The following is a 16775-nucleotide window of genomic DNA, read 5'->3' on the forward strand; positions in this document are numbered from 1 at the left end:
ATAATATAAACCCATAAAGACTCTTGTGTCCCTAGGACCTGGCATAAAGGAATCACTTAGTAAATAATTGTTAAGTGACTACGGTACAATAGCAAATCCTTTAGGCTCTTGCTGATCAAGTGTCAGTCATTTGCAGTATTTTGTGTTGATGTAGTTCACTGTCCCATGACTGAATGCACTAGGGGATTAGCTTTGTGGGAATGGTCATGTGGCTATCACCATTTTGGAATTTCAGAGTGGAATAAATTATTACTGGAGGCTTCATGAATGTTTCCCATTCTTATCACTTCAGGATACTTTTCTGCTGAAAGATGTAAATGACCTAAAATTAAATCCTGCAGTGAGAAGTTTTAATAAACTCTAAATAAGTCTTTCATTTCAGTTTCAAATGTGAGAACTAAACTTAACACCTGTTATAACTCAGGAGGTGAGGAAGTTTCCTCACTTCCGGTCTGTCCTGTGCATGCCTCCAGAGACGCTGCTGTGAAGTGTGGCCTGCTGGCCTTTCGGGGTCTGCGGAAGAGCAGAGGGAAGCTGGAGAGGAGGCCACTGCAGGCAACATACTTTGGGCAGGCCCCCTCCTCCACCCTGACCTGCTGCCCAGCGGTCTCGGCCAGGCTGTCCTGGACCCGTGGGGATGCTCTTCTACGCCTTCTTCGAAACAGCTGGCTTGTTCTGTGCTGCTTTCCCACTGACCTTTACTCTGGCCGGCTGGCCCTTCCTCCCAGGTAGCAGGCAGTCTTAGCTCCCTGCAGGTGAGACCAAAAACAGTAGGAAGAAGAATGGACCAAGCAGATGAAGGCTGTCTTTCTGAGTAGTGAATCATGTTCATCAGCACGGGGAGCTGAATGTGGTAGTTTGGACCCAGGATATGAAGCTGACTCAATCACTCAAGGCTTTTTATAAGCTTTCATTAAATAGGGGACATTTTCAACTCTGGTTTCTATAATTTTCTTACCTGCTCCTTCCTCTTTTCTTTCATGGACTGAAGTTCCACAGTAAATCTTTGGGTGGTATTTCCCAAACTCTCTGCCAAGGTGCTGGGGTGCTGCGGCATTCCCCGGGACCCCGCAGTCCTCAGCATCGGGTGGGCACCGCTCGAGCTCTCAGCGTAAGGGAGTTATTTATAGTTTCAACATTAGATTGTGTCCCACTGATGTCTTATCTCTGTAAAACCAGTGTTTTGGCAGTTGCTGTGTTGAGCAAACAAGTAGGCACGTTCTGTAGAGCGCTATCTAACCTCTTACGTAGGGGCCGGATGGGACCCTGGCGGTCACATGTCCTCCTTCACATTGATTTCCATATGATTTCACCGTTTTTTAAATCCATCGTGAATGATATCATAGATGCTGATGATTGTTTCAGTGATTGAAAGTGATAGATTTTCTCCCATAGTGTAGGAAGTTATGAGAAGTGTTATCAGGAACACTGAATAGTTAAAATAAGAGTCTTAAATATTTCACTAGTATATGATAAGATTTGTGTTAATCTACCCATCTATATTAAAAGGTCTTTTTTTTAAATAAGGAAAGGATAGATATAGGAGAATGACAATATACTTCTTTTTCTACTAGTCCGCATTATTGATAGACGTTGTCTATTAAAAAATAACAACATTTCCTTGGGATATAACTTAAATTATTTGATTTTCTGTTGGACTGACCTTCTCAGGACATTCTACCACCAAACTGTCAGAACTCACCCTCTTGTCTTTCCTTCTGATTTCATAAAAACTTGGGTATTGGTACATGACATGTATGCCGCACTTCCCTGGCAGAGAGTAGTAGAGGATTTCCCTGGGAAATGAATTTCTCTTCTTTTCCTGCCATAAGGTTCATGGATCTCTCCTACTGAGCTGCTTCCTCCTTCCTCAGTATCCACTTGCCTTCGGTTCCAACGGTCCCTGGGGGCATATTACTGAGTGGCCATACTGGAGTGGATTAAGGGGAGAATGAAAAATGTGTGGTTTCTTTAAAATCATTTTAATAGGCTTTGGGAAGACAAAATCCATGGCAAATAGTGTTATAAGGACTGTGAGAACTCGGTGCAAGAACTTGTGATTCCGAAGCCAGCCAGGGGCAGGCAGGTAAGAACTGCAGCACAGCGCGGGTCTCCTGGTCATGGTGAGGTCGGCCGCACACGTGTCAGGTGCAGCACACAGTCAGGTAGATGTTCTCAGCCCCCTGTAGGCGTCAGTGCCAACGGGAGGAAGGTTTTTGACACCCAATTTGCCGCCTGATTTTTCCCTACAATAATGGTAAACGAGATCTACTGATAAGCTGAGCCATTTGGAGGCAGACGGGACCGCAGAGTGTTGGCGGGACCGCAGAGTGTTGGCGTGCAGTGGACTCCTCCCACCACACCCCGGTTGTTCAGAAGCTTTAACACATTTCTTCCTCTTTGAAAATCAGTCAGTCTATTCCTGCTGTTAGGTCATTTAATGTCACAGCGTTTCTTCGAGCTCTTTCTGTGACAGTATTGAAGTTACAGAGATGGCTAAGTCGTCATTTTGACTTCAGGGAGTTTCAGAAGTAGAAGTCAGAGAAACAAGTAATTATGGCAGAATAGTGTAAAAAGGGGATGGGAGATATAAAAACAAGTGGAATGGAAAGAGAAATGAGGGGGCAAATAATGATTTGAAATATTGTATTCATTTGAAAGAGAGCACAGGAGTGGGGAGGGAGAGGGAGTGTGGGGCTCAACCCCAAGATCCCCCGATCATGACTTGAGGCAAAGGCAGATGCTTAATTGACTGAGCCACCCAGGGGCCCCACTGGGTACAAATAACTTTGAATGGGGGACATGGGTATAAGGCAGGAGAGTGCGAGAGGGAGGTCATCCCAAGCGGAGGAGCAGAGACTAGAAAGAAAAGATGGGGACTGTGCTTGGAATTTGGGTATGACTCTGGGAAAATCAGTCCCCTGGCTCTTTGGAGCTGTAGGGCCTCCTCGGGTTTCTCCCCAAGCTAAGCCCTGGTTTCCTCAGCTGTAAAATGGAGCTAGAACACTGAGCACATGCTAATCCAAATGCTGCTTAATTTTTATCATGTCCGTGGGCTTAATTTATTCAAGCCCAACTGTTCCATGATTCCTTTTCCGATTACACAAAATGATCCCACATTGCAATTTGAATTCTTATGGAGGACCTTGGGCAAAGTACGCATCTCTCTTAATCTCCTTTACTATTAATTCACTGTTACCAGAGAGGAAGACTTGTCCTCAAAGTTGCAAAGGCAGAAATAGGGCTGTTAGTTAGAAATGATAAAGACTTCTGCAATTTTTATTTTTAAATAAAGAAGAAAGGTACAAGCATGCTTACAGAATTGGAAGACAGTGACAGGCTTCAAAGTAAGTGATGAGCTCTCTGTCTTCAGGGGGATACATCACTGGTGGGAAAGAGAAGATAAATGCATTTCTTGCACTTTATAAGAGGTTGTGTTTCTCATAGTGTCTTATATTGTCAGTAGTTTTGCTAATAACTAGTTGGTAACTTTTTGAGGAAGAAACAAATGGCCTTAGATTTATTTTGTACTCTGTACAATGTAGGATAATGAAACAGTTGCTCATAATTTTTTTTTTTTTAATTGTGTTGGAAATGGGATGGATCCCAGAATGAAGAACAAGTCTGTATGTTCTGGGTCGAAACCAGGAGCAGCAAGAGTTTGTTGGAAATGGGACTCCAGACCTCCTGGCTCCCGACACAGGTCCTCAGTGGGTGATGAGGACGCACAAGTGTGGACATGCTGCCAGAGAGCCACATTTCAGATCATCTTTAAAGGTGTTAAGAGGAAGGGCTGCCAGAGGGTCTGGAAGCTTCGGTCGTCACTGGCTTTGACAATTTCTTTTGCATGTTCTGAGGGATTATAACCTTAGGCTGAGTTCCCTGTTTGCTCTTATCTAGCCTCTCATTCACTTGTCAACCTCTGGCAAGAGGGGAAAGTCTCCGAATAATTAAGTTTTCCTCTCAGAAAACCGCAAATATGAAAACAAGTCCATGAGTTTGTTCAGGGGTCTGTGGGAGAAATAATTGCCTCCTGGGTGGTTAGTGCACCAGGACATGGGCCTCAGGCAGCGCCCTGGGAAGGTTAGCTTCCCGCTGTGATACTGGTGGTACCAAGCTAAGACCCTGCCCTCGGCTCGCTCAGGCACCCAGCCTGTGACCAGCTGTGGTTCTTGCCCAGCCAATAAATGCTGGGGCTGACTTGAGCACTCAGGGCTTCTGCCACCAAAGTCATTGTTCTACCCAATACTTTTTCCTCCTCATAAAATTTATAGATAAAGGCCAAACAGTGTAATAGTATATGTTTATTCTCTTTCTCTCCCAGACTGCATTACTGCTGTGAAAAGGGTAGAGTGTACATAAAGGTGCTGTTGCTAACCGATGTGTTTGATACCTTCTTTTGTTCTCCCCTTGTCCTCCGGTAAGTGGCCCAAGGAAGGTGTCAGGACAGATTCCAAGTGGAAGACTGCATAATAATTACCACTTACTAAGTGGCTGTGTCAGGTTAGGCACTTTATACCTTCTGTGTGTAGCTCTCATGACTGTCTGTGAGAGCTAGGTATTATTGAGGCCATTTTGCAGGTAGAAAACTGAGGCTCAGCAACTAAGGGACAGAGCAGATTTGAGGATGGGAATGCTGGAACTGAAGGCATGTACTCTTTCATCACATGCTAAAACGCCTGCCAGTCTATAAATAATTAGTTCCTGATTAGTCATTCAAAGCATTGTTCCCGTGAAAGTACCTGTTCACAGACTTTTCTAGATTATTTCCACATGTGAGTTTCAAACCAGGAACCAGGTTCTCCGTGCTGAAGAACGCAAACAGAAAGAACCGTGACCATTACACCGATTCCTCGGCTTACAAAGCTTTCTGTTCAGAGGTGTGATCTTCCTTCTTTCTCATTAGCCTCATTCTGAACAGTGTGGCAACCTAATTTTATCAATTTCAATCAATTTTTCAAGTAAAGAAAATAATAAATTCCCACTGATTATTATCTCATTTAACAGACACTTTTCCTTTTCTTATCCCCATATTATCATTCCAGCTGTTAAGCTTTACCCTGAACTTCGTTTGTCGCATACGGGGGGGCATTCTGCATAGGATCTTTATGTTAGCCGCTACTTCCTGCATGTCTCCGTCTCACCAGAGTATCCTTTGAAGCAACTGTACTGTTTCACACAGTTCCCATGGAATTGCAAACACATAAAAATGAATCTTCGAAGGGTCTTTCCTAGATAAGTATCCAGAGCTACATATATCAAATGACTTGTCTGAAATTCTGTAACAGGTAGTTTACTGTGATTCCATATACCCAGAGGGCACATAACCAAACAGTGCTGATGGTGCTGGGGAAGAATTGTGAGCCTTTTGAATATATAAATTTATGTCTGTCTTTTAATGGAACACTTAATTTATAGATTGAGAAACCATGTTGAATATTTTGTGGTCCATATAGTACCTTGGATGGCAAGGATGGGGTATTAGATAAGGAAGCAGGAGCCTTAGTTTGGATAAACACAGATTAACTGAAATATCACATATGAATTAGAGCTACTGTAATTAGAAACTACTCTTTTCTCTAATTATATTAAGATGTTTCTAGATATATCCTGGAGATAAAAATATGAGTAAGACAAGAATTTACAGTGTCTGTCATTGTAATTCAGTGATTGAAATGTACATAAATTGTTGATCTTGATGGAGTAGGAGATGTGGTAGGTACTTTCTGTGTCCTGTGTCGTTTTTCTGCACACTATTACTAAGAAATGGGTTGTGTAACCCAGTTCACAGTGGAGTAACTGGCTTGGAAAATTCAGGTTTGATTTGTTTGAATATTAACTGGAAGGCAGAACTTAGACAGTAACAAACATAGTCTATAATTGAATTCAGGTCTGACCCCCGTGACCTTTCTCTTGACCACCACTTTTACTGTGCCAATTTGTATGGCCTAGGATGAGCAAAAACAGACCTAATTTATATAATACTTACAAAAGGAATAATACAAGTAACCTAAGGGTGAAAGTCCTAAGATTTTGCATCTTTTCGATGGCTTTAATGTTTTGAGAAGTACTGGTCAGGTTCTTTGAAGATGTCCCTCATCTTGGATGGGTCTAATGTTTTTCTCAAGATAAGCCTAGGGTTACGGGTTTAGGGAACAAAAACCACGAAGATGAAGTATCATTTTCATTTCGTCCTGTCATTTTCATCACGTCCTATCAGTGTTGTCTACTGTCCACATGACTTTGTGCTGCTGATGTTGCCTTGGTAACTGGGCTAAGGTCATAGTTGTTGGGTTTCCCTACTTAAAGTTGAATTTTTTTCCCCCATGAAGGGTAGAATACCTACATAAATTATTGCAGGATTTTCTTCTTCTCTCCAGTTTGTTATTTCAATCATTTGTTTATATTAGTGTGGACTTACGGATATTTATATTTTATACATTGGGTTAAAATCCAATACTGCTTTATTTTACTCACGTTGTCTTAGCTTTGGCCTGTGGGTATTCTTTCATTTGGCTTCTCTACTCTTCTTATATACCCTCATAATTTTTTATTGGTTATAATATGTACATACGTATATTTATTTATTTTTTGAGTACGTCCTTGCCTTCTGTCCTACAAGTTGCTCCAGCATCATCTTGCATACTTCCTGCTCTAGTCCTGGAATCGGTCATTTCTCCAAGGAGCCCCGGTTCCTTTTTTTTTTATTTATTTTTGTTTATTTTTATTTTTTTTGCCCCGGTTCCTTTTATTGGAGAATGGTGTGAGAGACCAAGATCTGGGTGCTGGTTCTTTTTCTTGCTGCTGGTAGTTCCTTGCTTCCAGGCCCTGTCGGCTGACAGAGTGAGGAAACATATGTATTCTACTAGTCCATGTATGTATACACATCTTTGTATGTTTCTGAGTGTGACTGCTTGTACCCATAGTAAATGAATCAAGAGTTGATACTGATGTCTCCGATTCCAGTCCATAACCAAAGTGTTCATTCTAGCCTCTTCCGCTTGCTCACCTGTAACCTTCACTCCCACACAAGAAGTGTAGCTTCCATTATCCATCGTCCATTTAATTGCTTGAGTCCAGTGTACGTACAGAGTATATCAGAATCATTATGTGTACCTGCATCCCTCTTCATGGGAAATAAGCCTGTCACCTAGAGCAGTGCTTACGTGCATTTTCTTTTGCCTAGTCTTATAAGCTTCACTCATTTCTAAATTTATTTTACTTCTCAACTTCATAAAGGTGTTTTATATGTTTTTAGTGTAGTTAAAATATTTTGTCACATTTAGCATTACATCTTAGAAGCCCTCGATTTCCTAAATTATATATGTGTGTGTGTGTGTGTGTATATATATATATATATATATATATATATATACATACATATATATAGTTTGCACACGTTAATGTTCACTCTTCATGCTATAAAGTTCTGTGGGTGTTGACAAATGGCTTTGTGTCACGTATCCAGCATTTCAGCATCCTGCAGAATAGTGTCATCCCCCTGAAGTGTTCCTACGGCTTTACCTGTTCAACCTTCCCTCCTTCCCTTAACCTGCAGCAACCACTGGTTCTTGTTTGTTTATTTTTTTAACTCCTCACTAGTTTTTTTTTCTTTTCCTCTGTTTCCTATCATTGGAGTCAAACAGTATGTAGCCTTGGCTTCATTTAGTTAGAAACATACATTTTAGGCTCATCCATAGCTTTTCCTGGTTTGTGAGCTCATTTCTCTTCAGGACCAAATAATATTCCTTCATATGTGTGCTCCCCAGCTTGCTTATCCATCCCCCACTTAACGGGCATCTTGGTTGTTTTAGCCACTGTGTGTAAAGCTTCAGTAAACATTAATGTGCAGGCTTTTGTGTGGAAGCAGCTTTTCAAATCAGGTGGGTAAATACCTAGGAATACAGGTGCTGGGTTGTATGATAATACCATGTTAACTTCATAAAGAAGTGCCAAACTGTCCTCCTGAGTGACTGTACTCTTTTGCATGCCCCCTGGCAATGAATGAGAGCACTTGTCCTTCACATTTTCAGCATCAATTGGTATATTCAGTTTCTTTTGATTTTATTTGTTCTAATAGGTTTGTTTTAATTTGCAATTCCCCAATGACAAGTGATATATAGAACTTTTTTCCCCCTTTGGTTATTTGCCATCTGTATAACTTCTTCAGTGAGTTGTCTCTTCTTTTGCCCATTTTTAAATTGGATTTTCTTATCGTTGGGTTTCAAAAGTTCTTTGTATATTTTGGACATCGTGTTTTCTATCAGATACATGTTTCGTAGACATTCTCCCCTTTTCTGTGACTTGTCTCTTCATCTCTTAACAGTGTCCTTCTCAGAGGAAAAGTCTTTAATTTTAAGAAAGTTCAGCTTACTAATTTTTATTTTGTAGATTATGTTTTTCATACTGTTTCTAAAAACTCATCATCAAACCCAAGAAATCACACTGATTTCTTGATTTCTTCTGAATTTTCTTCTATGAGTTTTATATTTTATGTGAGGTCTAAAGTCTATTTTAAATTAATTTTTATGAAAGATGTCTCTATGTTCTTTTCTCTCTCTGTCTGTCTGTCTTTTGGTAGTATATGGATGTCCATTTGCTTGAGTACTATTTGTTTAAAAGACTTTTTCATAGAATTTTCTTTGCAACTTTGTCACTTTACTATATTTCTGTGGATCAATTTCAGGTCTGTCTCTTTTGTCCCACTGTTCTGTGTATCTATTTTTCCATTAATACTTACTACCTTGATTATTATAGCTTTATAATAAGTCTTGAAATCAGATACTGCGATCATCCAAAATTTTCTTCTTCAGTATTTTGATGTCTGTTCTGGGTCTTTTGCCTTTCTGTATATTCTCCAGAATGTGTTTGTCAGTCTACAAAGTAGTTCTCAGGAATTTAACTGGGTTATATTGAGTATATAATATAGGTCAAGATGGGAAGGATTGGCAACTGAATAGTATTGACTGTAACAATCATTAAGCATGGGATATTTCTTCTTTGATTTATTTCCTCAGAGTTTGAATGTTTTCTCAAGTTTTGCTTATGTTGAGCTATTCTTGATACAGCTTGTTTCTTCTGTCCTCTCTGACTTGGAATCTCGTATTTTATGTTAGACATACATAAATAAGTTGAATTCTACTTTAGAAAATACCTGTATTTATTTAACTTAAGAATGGTATTTTAAATTACTGTGTGTTCAATACATTATTTGGGAAGTTACATTTAATTTTCTCTTTCATCGAACTCTGATGTATACTTGTGTTCTCAGTTTGACGATCTTTCTAGCCTTAGTTTCCTTGTCCATAGACGAGTAGAATATAGCCCACTTCATGATGTAGGCATGAAGGTCGGATGTGACCCTGGCCTGGCATCACAAAGAAGTCCTCAGTAGATGATGCAGCCTTCCCACATGTCCTCGCTTACTACTCTGTGTCTTAGCCAGAAATTAAGTTTTGGGGTTTCTTTGATGTTATAATATTCATGACCACTGGATAAGCCTTAAATGACTTAACTTCCTTTCAGTATGTAGTTGTTTTTCGTTTGCTCTAATCTTCACTTTGCATTTGATTTCCTTATTTCTTTTTACAGTAATATGGAATGTTGATTTTCCTGAGGTGTAAATGCATGTGAACCGTGGCCTGGTAGAGAAATGATGACTATTGCTAACTTGCCCCTCTTGCTTGCAGGGGAAGGGGAGGAGTCACAGCCCGGCCAGTTGGAGTTGGTGTACCACGAGGGACGCCAGCTTCCAGGGGAGTCCTTTCCACCCGAGGGCCAGTGAGTCGGGGAAGAGGACTTCTCACTCCCAGAGCAAGAGGAGTTCCGCCAACTGGGTACCGACCTCCGCCACCACCCCCAACACAAGAGACGTATGGAGATTATGTAAGTGAAGGAGTCATGCAGCAGCTGTGCCGATCTGATCAAGGCGGCCACACGCAGCATTGGCTGTTGTAATAACCAAGTGTCCACCCTCACTTGCTGTAGTCCTCAAAAACGCTACCTTAGTTCAGCGAACGTTTACTGAGTGCCAAATGAGATGTGATACTAGCAGTGTAAGAACTGAGAAGGACATAGCCTCTTTTGTCAGGTAACTTATATCTGTGATAGGGAGGATGAATCTGGGTGGTGGGGAGGTTCTAGCCCAGGATCACGGAGACATGTCATCAGGCTCTTACGGGTTTTAATGTAACAGTCATTCATTCATGTTCCACTACAGGTTGCCTCTGAGTAATTCAGTCATTTAAAAAAGAATCACCCACATATACCAAGTTGTTTTTACCCTGAAGTGTTTCCTCTTAAGTGCTGCTATTGAATATGGATTCTTAGTTGAAGTTTTTTTCAGTGAAAAAACAAAAGTTCCCAATTTTTTATATTAATGCAAATCAGTATGTGTTTCCATTACCATTCGATAATTCTTTGATACGGTTCATAGATTTAACTGGATATAAGAGAAAGAAAATATATCCATGGAAACTGAGTAGAGGGGAAGGACAGAGGCGTTCTGCAACAAGAATACAAGCCCCCTGGGATTCTTCCTGTGACTTCTGAGTTTAACATAAATAAAGAAAATAAGTGGTGGATGGGTGCTTCATGTTAGTGATTGAAAGTCTTAAAGAAACAGTACATGAACGGTTGCCAAAGAGAAGCAGTGACGGGTGATGGGGCTGAAGTACAAGAACCGATGGGTTTTCATGTCTTATGTCAGGGAGAGCTCTTGCTGGGTGCCCGGTGGCTCCCTGCATGGTGTCTGGAAGGCTGCGTTCATTCTCTGGGACATCTTCGGCTGCATCAGCAGCCACTGGAAAGATCAAAGTCTTTGTCCTGGATGCACTGAACTTTGTGTCTTTCCCTCGGTGTGCTGCATCCTCTTGGGCTTCCAGACCTTTGGTGGTGCTGCTCTCTGCTTGGAATCTCATGCTTCCTGTTTGTCCTTGTAAATCCAGGTCAGCTGTCCTTAGGGAAAGTCAGAGGAGATAGGAGCTGCCGTATTGAGCCTTACTGCTGGAGTCACATGTCTCTCTCCCACCTACACTGGGACTTCTGGAGGGGCAAGGATGTTTGGCTTGTATCTATGAGCAGCAGAGAATGGATCCTGGGAACTCAGTGAATTTAACAAATAAATCCCATAACACTTTCACCATTTTGCTATTCAGTCGGGAAAGGATGTGACCTCTATGTCTTCTCCTTATTTTCTTACAGTTTGACATGTTCCTGTGTCCTGATATTCTGACCAAACTGACAATAATAATCATGCCTCAAGCTCTTCCACAGATGCGGCGTCTCCCGAGAATAGTAGAGACTGCAGTGGGGGGAAAGTGCTGTTCGGTGTTTGTCGTTTTCCACCTGGGCTTTCTCTTAGGTCTGGATTAATGTAGGTGTGGCTAGATGGTGTCGCCAGACCCTCAGACAGAGGGTGTGGAAAGCCTGGATCCTCAGCCCCTGGCGCCGTCAGTGTGGTCTGAGTCTGTCAACTGCTTGTTGGGCTTTGCAGTCACATTTCAGAAAGAGCTGTTGCCTTCTCCCCATACATTAATTCACCTTTCCACTTAGATGGATTGAATTCCGTCTGTCTCTAGGTGTACACTCTAGTGAATCCAGAATGCAATTAGATGAATACAAATGAACTTTTCTGGACAAGTTCAAGTCCAGAGGAGAAAAGGTGTTAAAACAATTGATTTGAGAAGTATTCGGTTGAGTTAATTTACTGCCCTTCCCATGGACTACGTGGATGATGCGACAGTGGCCATGCAGAAGAATCCGTGTGTCCTCCCAGGAGCAGATGGGGTTCAGGAGCTTCGGGGAGAAAGGGAGCTTTCACGGTTCGGGTCCCACACTCACCTGGCGCTCCTCCAGGTGCTAACTGTGGCTGCGGCCACAGTTCCAGGGTGGCCGCCTCTTCCTTTCCCAGTTAACCGACAGCTGTGTTTCCCGCCCTCATCTGAACTTACCTGGAGTGCGGCATCTGCAATTCTGTCATGTTCACACAACAGCTCTTGCACATGCGCCTGCTTTCTGAATGTGCTCTAGGCGCTGGAGTCGGACACATACACAAAAGAAAGATGGCTGACTCTTGAACAGCACGGGTTCCAACTGCCTGGGTCCATTTGTATGTGGATTTTTCTGAAAATAATGGTACATTACTATAGATGTATTTTGTCTTTCTCATGATTTTCTTAATATTTTCTCTGAGTTAGTTTATTATAAGAGTACAGAATTTCATACATGCAACATACAGGACATGTGTTACTCAACTGTGTATGTTATTGGGAAGGCTTCTGGTCAGCAGTAGGCTATCTATTAGTACTTAGGTTTTTGTCAGTCAAATGTTTTTTTTTTTTTTTTTTTTAAGATTTTATTTATTTATTTGACAGAGAGAGATCACAAGTAGGCAGAGAGGCAGAGAGAGAGAGAGGAGGAAGCAGGCTCCCTGCTGAGCAGAGAGCCCGATGCGGGACTCGATCCCAGAACCCTGAGATCATGACCTGAGCCGAAGGCAGCGGCTTAACCCACTGAGCCACCCAGGCGCCCCATTGTCAGTCAAATGTTATACACAGATTTTCAATTGCATGGGAGTCAGGGCTCCTAACCGCACATTGTTCAAGGGTCAGCTGTACTGTCATGAGTACGGCCTCTTCCCCAAGTCAGATTGCTATCATGAAGAGTTTGGATTATGTGCAATACCTTTCCCTCTTGATTTGTATCTGTTACTCCTGGAAACACTTACGGAAGTTATAGCCAAGAACAAGGATTTTCCCCATTTTGCCTTGCATTTTGCAGGCCTTTTATGCTGTTCTATACTGAAAGCTTCGATAGCGGAACACTGTACACAGCAAACAAAGTTGGGAGCTACTGTGAGGAGGAGACACAGTCCCCTCACCTCCGCGGCTCGCTCTGGTAGCTCTGCCTCTCAGGTGTGCTCTTTTGACCTCAACTCGTTTCCTGACCACAGCTTTGCGGTGTCTGGTATATTCCCAGATATTGGCCATTGGTCCTAACTATTTGAAATCCTGAAGATTATTCACACAACATGCTTAGCTTTGGAGCACAGGAAGGAGAAAATGCCCAAACTTAAAAAAAGAAAATTTAAAAATGTGTTTGTTTGTTTGTTTGTAGGACTTTAGAAGAGGTGGGTATCCTAAACATTATCCAACTTAGAAAGCTTGAGATCCTATAACCCACCAAATAGTTCTTCATTCATGCGGCAAGTGGGAAAGTTGGAGTTGATCTTTAAAAAAATCATACCGTTGAACTGGAACGAATGTAAAGGAGTTTCTAAACTCCCTGAGAATATGGATCCCTCGCTTGCCGTTCACCTCTGTCTCTAACTCCCATCACCTAGTATGCTGTCTGGCACATAGAAGGTCTTTACTAAGTGTTTGCTGAATGAGTGACTGTTCTCAAGACTGAGTTTTAAGGGATTCCTGGGTGGCTCAGTCTGTTGAGTTTGTTGCCTCAGGTCAGGATCCCAGAGGCCTGGCATCGAGTCCCGGGTCGGTGCGGGGGGGGGGTCCCTACTCAGCAGGAAGCCTGCTTCTCCCTCTCCCTGTTCTGCTCCCCCTACTTGTGCTCTCTCTCTCTCTCTTCACTGTTGGCATATAGCTGTATAGTGCAGTCATTAGTATACATCTGTTTCTCAGCAGATTATAAACTTGTAGGGAAAAACACTCTCTCGCCTGTAGCATAGTTTCCGGCACATTATATGCACTTAGTAAATCTTTACTGGATTAGATACCCGGTAAGTTTTCCTAATGAAGGTTACCATTGATCTTTTCCGAGTCATACTGTAACCATCCGATGGGAAGCAGTGTGAGAGTTGGCATTTAACAAAACATCTTGCCTTAGTTATCCGTGTCCCTGGTGTTCAAAGGGCAGTTACAGGTTACAAAGAGATAAGACTAATTCTGTGTAGCTCCTGAAAGTTGCAGAGTAACATAATTCTTATCTCAGTATAAGAATGAACTTTCCAAACGATGTAATATTTAATGAGAAGCTACTTTCCACAAGGTATTTTCATGTATGTTCTGTCATGTTCTTCTCATAGGCACGCAGTGAGATGTTATGATCTGTTGTGCAAATGAGAAGTTAAGTGTCTCACCTAAAGTTGCGTGGCAGATAAAGAAGGAGCAGATGCGGGATTCAGGACTCAGGGGCTGTCTGTCTCTAGCAGTCAGTGCTTTATGAAGAACCGTGTTCTAGTAGATGAGACTATCGGCCTTTCTCCTCTTTAGAGAAAATGCATCGGCTACCTCGTCTTGCTTTCCCAGGACTGTGGGCCAGGAGACAAGAGATTGTGTCAGATGACCTCTGTGGCCTGGCCATGTAGTCAGCCACTTGTATTAAGCTACCTTAACTAGATAAATGGAAATTGAAAATAATTAGGAAAAACAGGATGGGTTTAGGAATTTTAAAAATAATAAATGACAATAGTTTGTATTTACTAGCAAAAAAAAAAATAGCTTTTTCTTTAAGAGTTTCAGAGCACCTGTAACTCTCAAAAAGGCATGTCATTCCTTTGGAACTCAGAAATGCGATTTTTAAAGATCCTCTTTGAAGTACATCCATAGTGATAAATGTTTTATTTCTATGAACTTGTTTGGTTCTATCCAACCAATTCAATTTGCTTTTCATTTTAACTTCCACTTAACATTTATTATCTGAGGACATTATTTCCAGAATAAAAGACAGAAAAATCCTATCAGTTGCTTATTTAAACCAAAAAGGGGGTAACATCCTCTTCCTTCAGATCCTGCCATAGCTGCTACTTTTTTGAGAAAGCACACGTTTCAGTCCTTAAAATACTCCATGTTCTTCAGAGTACGTGCGCCAGCCTGAAGGGGTCCCCGTGTGGCACTAGGCTCAAGCACTCAGCGAGTGGCCTGTTATAAGAATATACTTGATTAGCCCCAGTGAGAAAGCTTGATAATTTGAAGGTATTTCCTTGTCAAAATGTGCCTATTGAAATTGGACCGATTTTTCTCAAGGTGTGTGTGCGAAGATATTTGATCATTTCTAATGTCACCTGGGCCAACTGTTCTTCATCACAGTCGCTGTCACAAATGCTCCCTGAGCATGTGTCCTTGAGAAGAACATGTGTTGGCGAATCAGTCCGCTGCTCTGCGAGGAGCGGAGCGTGAGGAGAGGGCGGGTGACAGGCAGCGGCCGCGCGCGAGGAACAGACTCCGTCGGGGAGACCGGATCCTCTGTCCGTGAACGCTTGTCTTTTAAGACTAACTCTAAGGAAACAAGACAATTCAGCATGATTAGCTTTTTTTTCCAGGAGAGAAGAAAACAGATAATGGATATGTTTTCAACCATTTGCGAATAAATTTGGGACCTTCTGCTCCACTTTTAACTTAGTAAAATTAGACATAATTACTGTAACTTCTCATCTCTTTTTTGAGAACAAGAAGTACCTCTTCCCCAAAATGACATTGATTCATTACTTGTGTCCAAATAATTAAATAACTGACAAAGTAATTAACATCACCCAGAGTACATTCAGTGAGAGCACTTTAACAATTCAAAGTGTTGGTGTAATTACATAGAAAGACATGTTTGATGCTTCCTGGCAGAGCCCAATTTACATATGAATTTCTAAAATGAAACCAGTTTTGATAAATCACTTTAGGCTCCACATGCAGAGAAAACACACAATCAAAATAGATCCATGTTCTTTAAACGCTCACTATCTTTTATTGTCGCTAAAAAATGTCCGTTTCCATGATTTCACTGCACGTTAGCGGGGCACTTGGGGGGCTCAGTGGGTTAAGCCTCTGCGTTTGCCTTGGGTCATGGTCTCAGGGTCCCGGGATCGAGCCCCGCATCGGGCTCCCTGCTCGTTCTGCAGGGAGCCTGCTTCCCCTTCTCTGCCTGCCTCTCTGCCTACTTGTGCTCTCTCTCTGTCAAATAAATAAGTCTTTTAAAAACAATAACAACAATAATAAACACCGCTTGCTTGTAACTACTTGATCTAAATCTCCAAGTCTCACCTCTCCCTTGCGTGCCGTCCAGTGTCCACCTCCTGTGTCTTTCTGTCCCAGAGTGCCGCACAGCACTGTCAAAGCTGTGGCCTGGGCCAGCCCTGTGGGCTCTCAGAGGCTGGTGAGGGTGGACAGGATATCCCCAGGCGGCAGGGGCGCCCCGGTGCCTCTTCTCGTTCCCTGTAAGCAGACAGCAAACCGAGTCTTTTCACATCTGCATCGCTCTTTGCTCTCCAGCTCCTCATGTCACCCCAGCTGTAGTTAAGGTGCTTGCCCCCCTCGGGAGACACCCCTCCCTCGCGGCATCCCGCTCACATGCTGTGACCATGTCCTCCAGGAGCACCTGCACTTGTCCCAGTCTGCCCCTGTCTGTAACGCTTGTCCCCGTGTCTCACCTGCCGCCAGCTTTCCATCAGGCCTCTGGTGGAGAGTCCGCTCCTCTCCCCTCGCCTCTTCCCTCCTCTCCTCTTGCTTCCCCGCCCTCCCCTCTCCTGTCTTTGCCCTCTTCCCTCTCCTCTCCTCTGAGTTTGCCCAAAGCCTGCCGCAGGCCTGACAGTTCAGAGATCACACATGAACATGTGGAGGGTGGTCTTCGCTACCACCAGTGAATGGTGTCATTCCATGTGTCCTGTGCACTGTTAAATATTCTTAGTGAAGGAAAATTAACTATCTGGCACCAATTTTAGCAACATAACATGGCTCATTTAGTGAACTAATAAAGGTGGAAGACAATGCAGTTTAAAAAAGAGAATGTTACTCTGTGAGGCAAACACTTGGTTTCTTGTCTCCCTT

At 42.5% G+C, this 16775-nt stretch overlaps 1 protein-coding gene across 5 annotated transcripts in view; it reads left to right on the forward strand.

Annotated features, from left to right (window-relative positions):
• Nucleotides 1-16775, forward strand: part of KHDRBS3 (KH RNA binding domain containing, signal transduction associated 3) — a 185740-nt gene that overhangs the window by 107499 nt on the left and 61466 nt on the right. For all 5 annotated transcript variants that reach the window (XR_004279580.1, XM_032316160.1, XM_032316159.1 and 2 more), the window contains exon 6: nucleotides 9690-9885. Coding sequence is in view for 4 of the 5 variants with exons in the window: in XM_032316160.1 (XP_032172051.1) it covers nucleotides 9690-9885 (196 nt within the window). In the remaining variant the exon portion in view is untranslated. The remainder of the gene's footprint in view (nucleotides 1-9689; nucleotides 9886-16775) is intronic.

Source organism: Mustela erminea, chromosome 16 (genome assembly GCF_009829155.1).
Source record: "Mustela erminea isolate mMusErm1 chromosome 16, mMusErm1.Pri, whole genome shotgun sequence".
Lineage (NCBI taxonomy): Eukaryota > Metazoa > Chordata > Mammalia > Carnivora > Mustelidae > Mustela > Mustela erminea.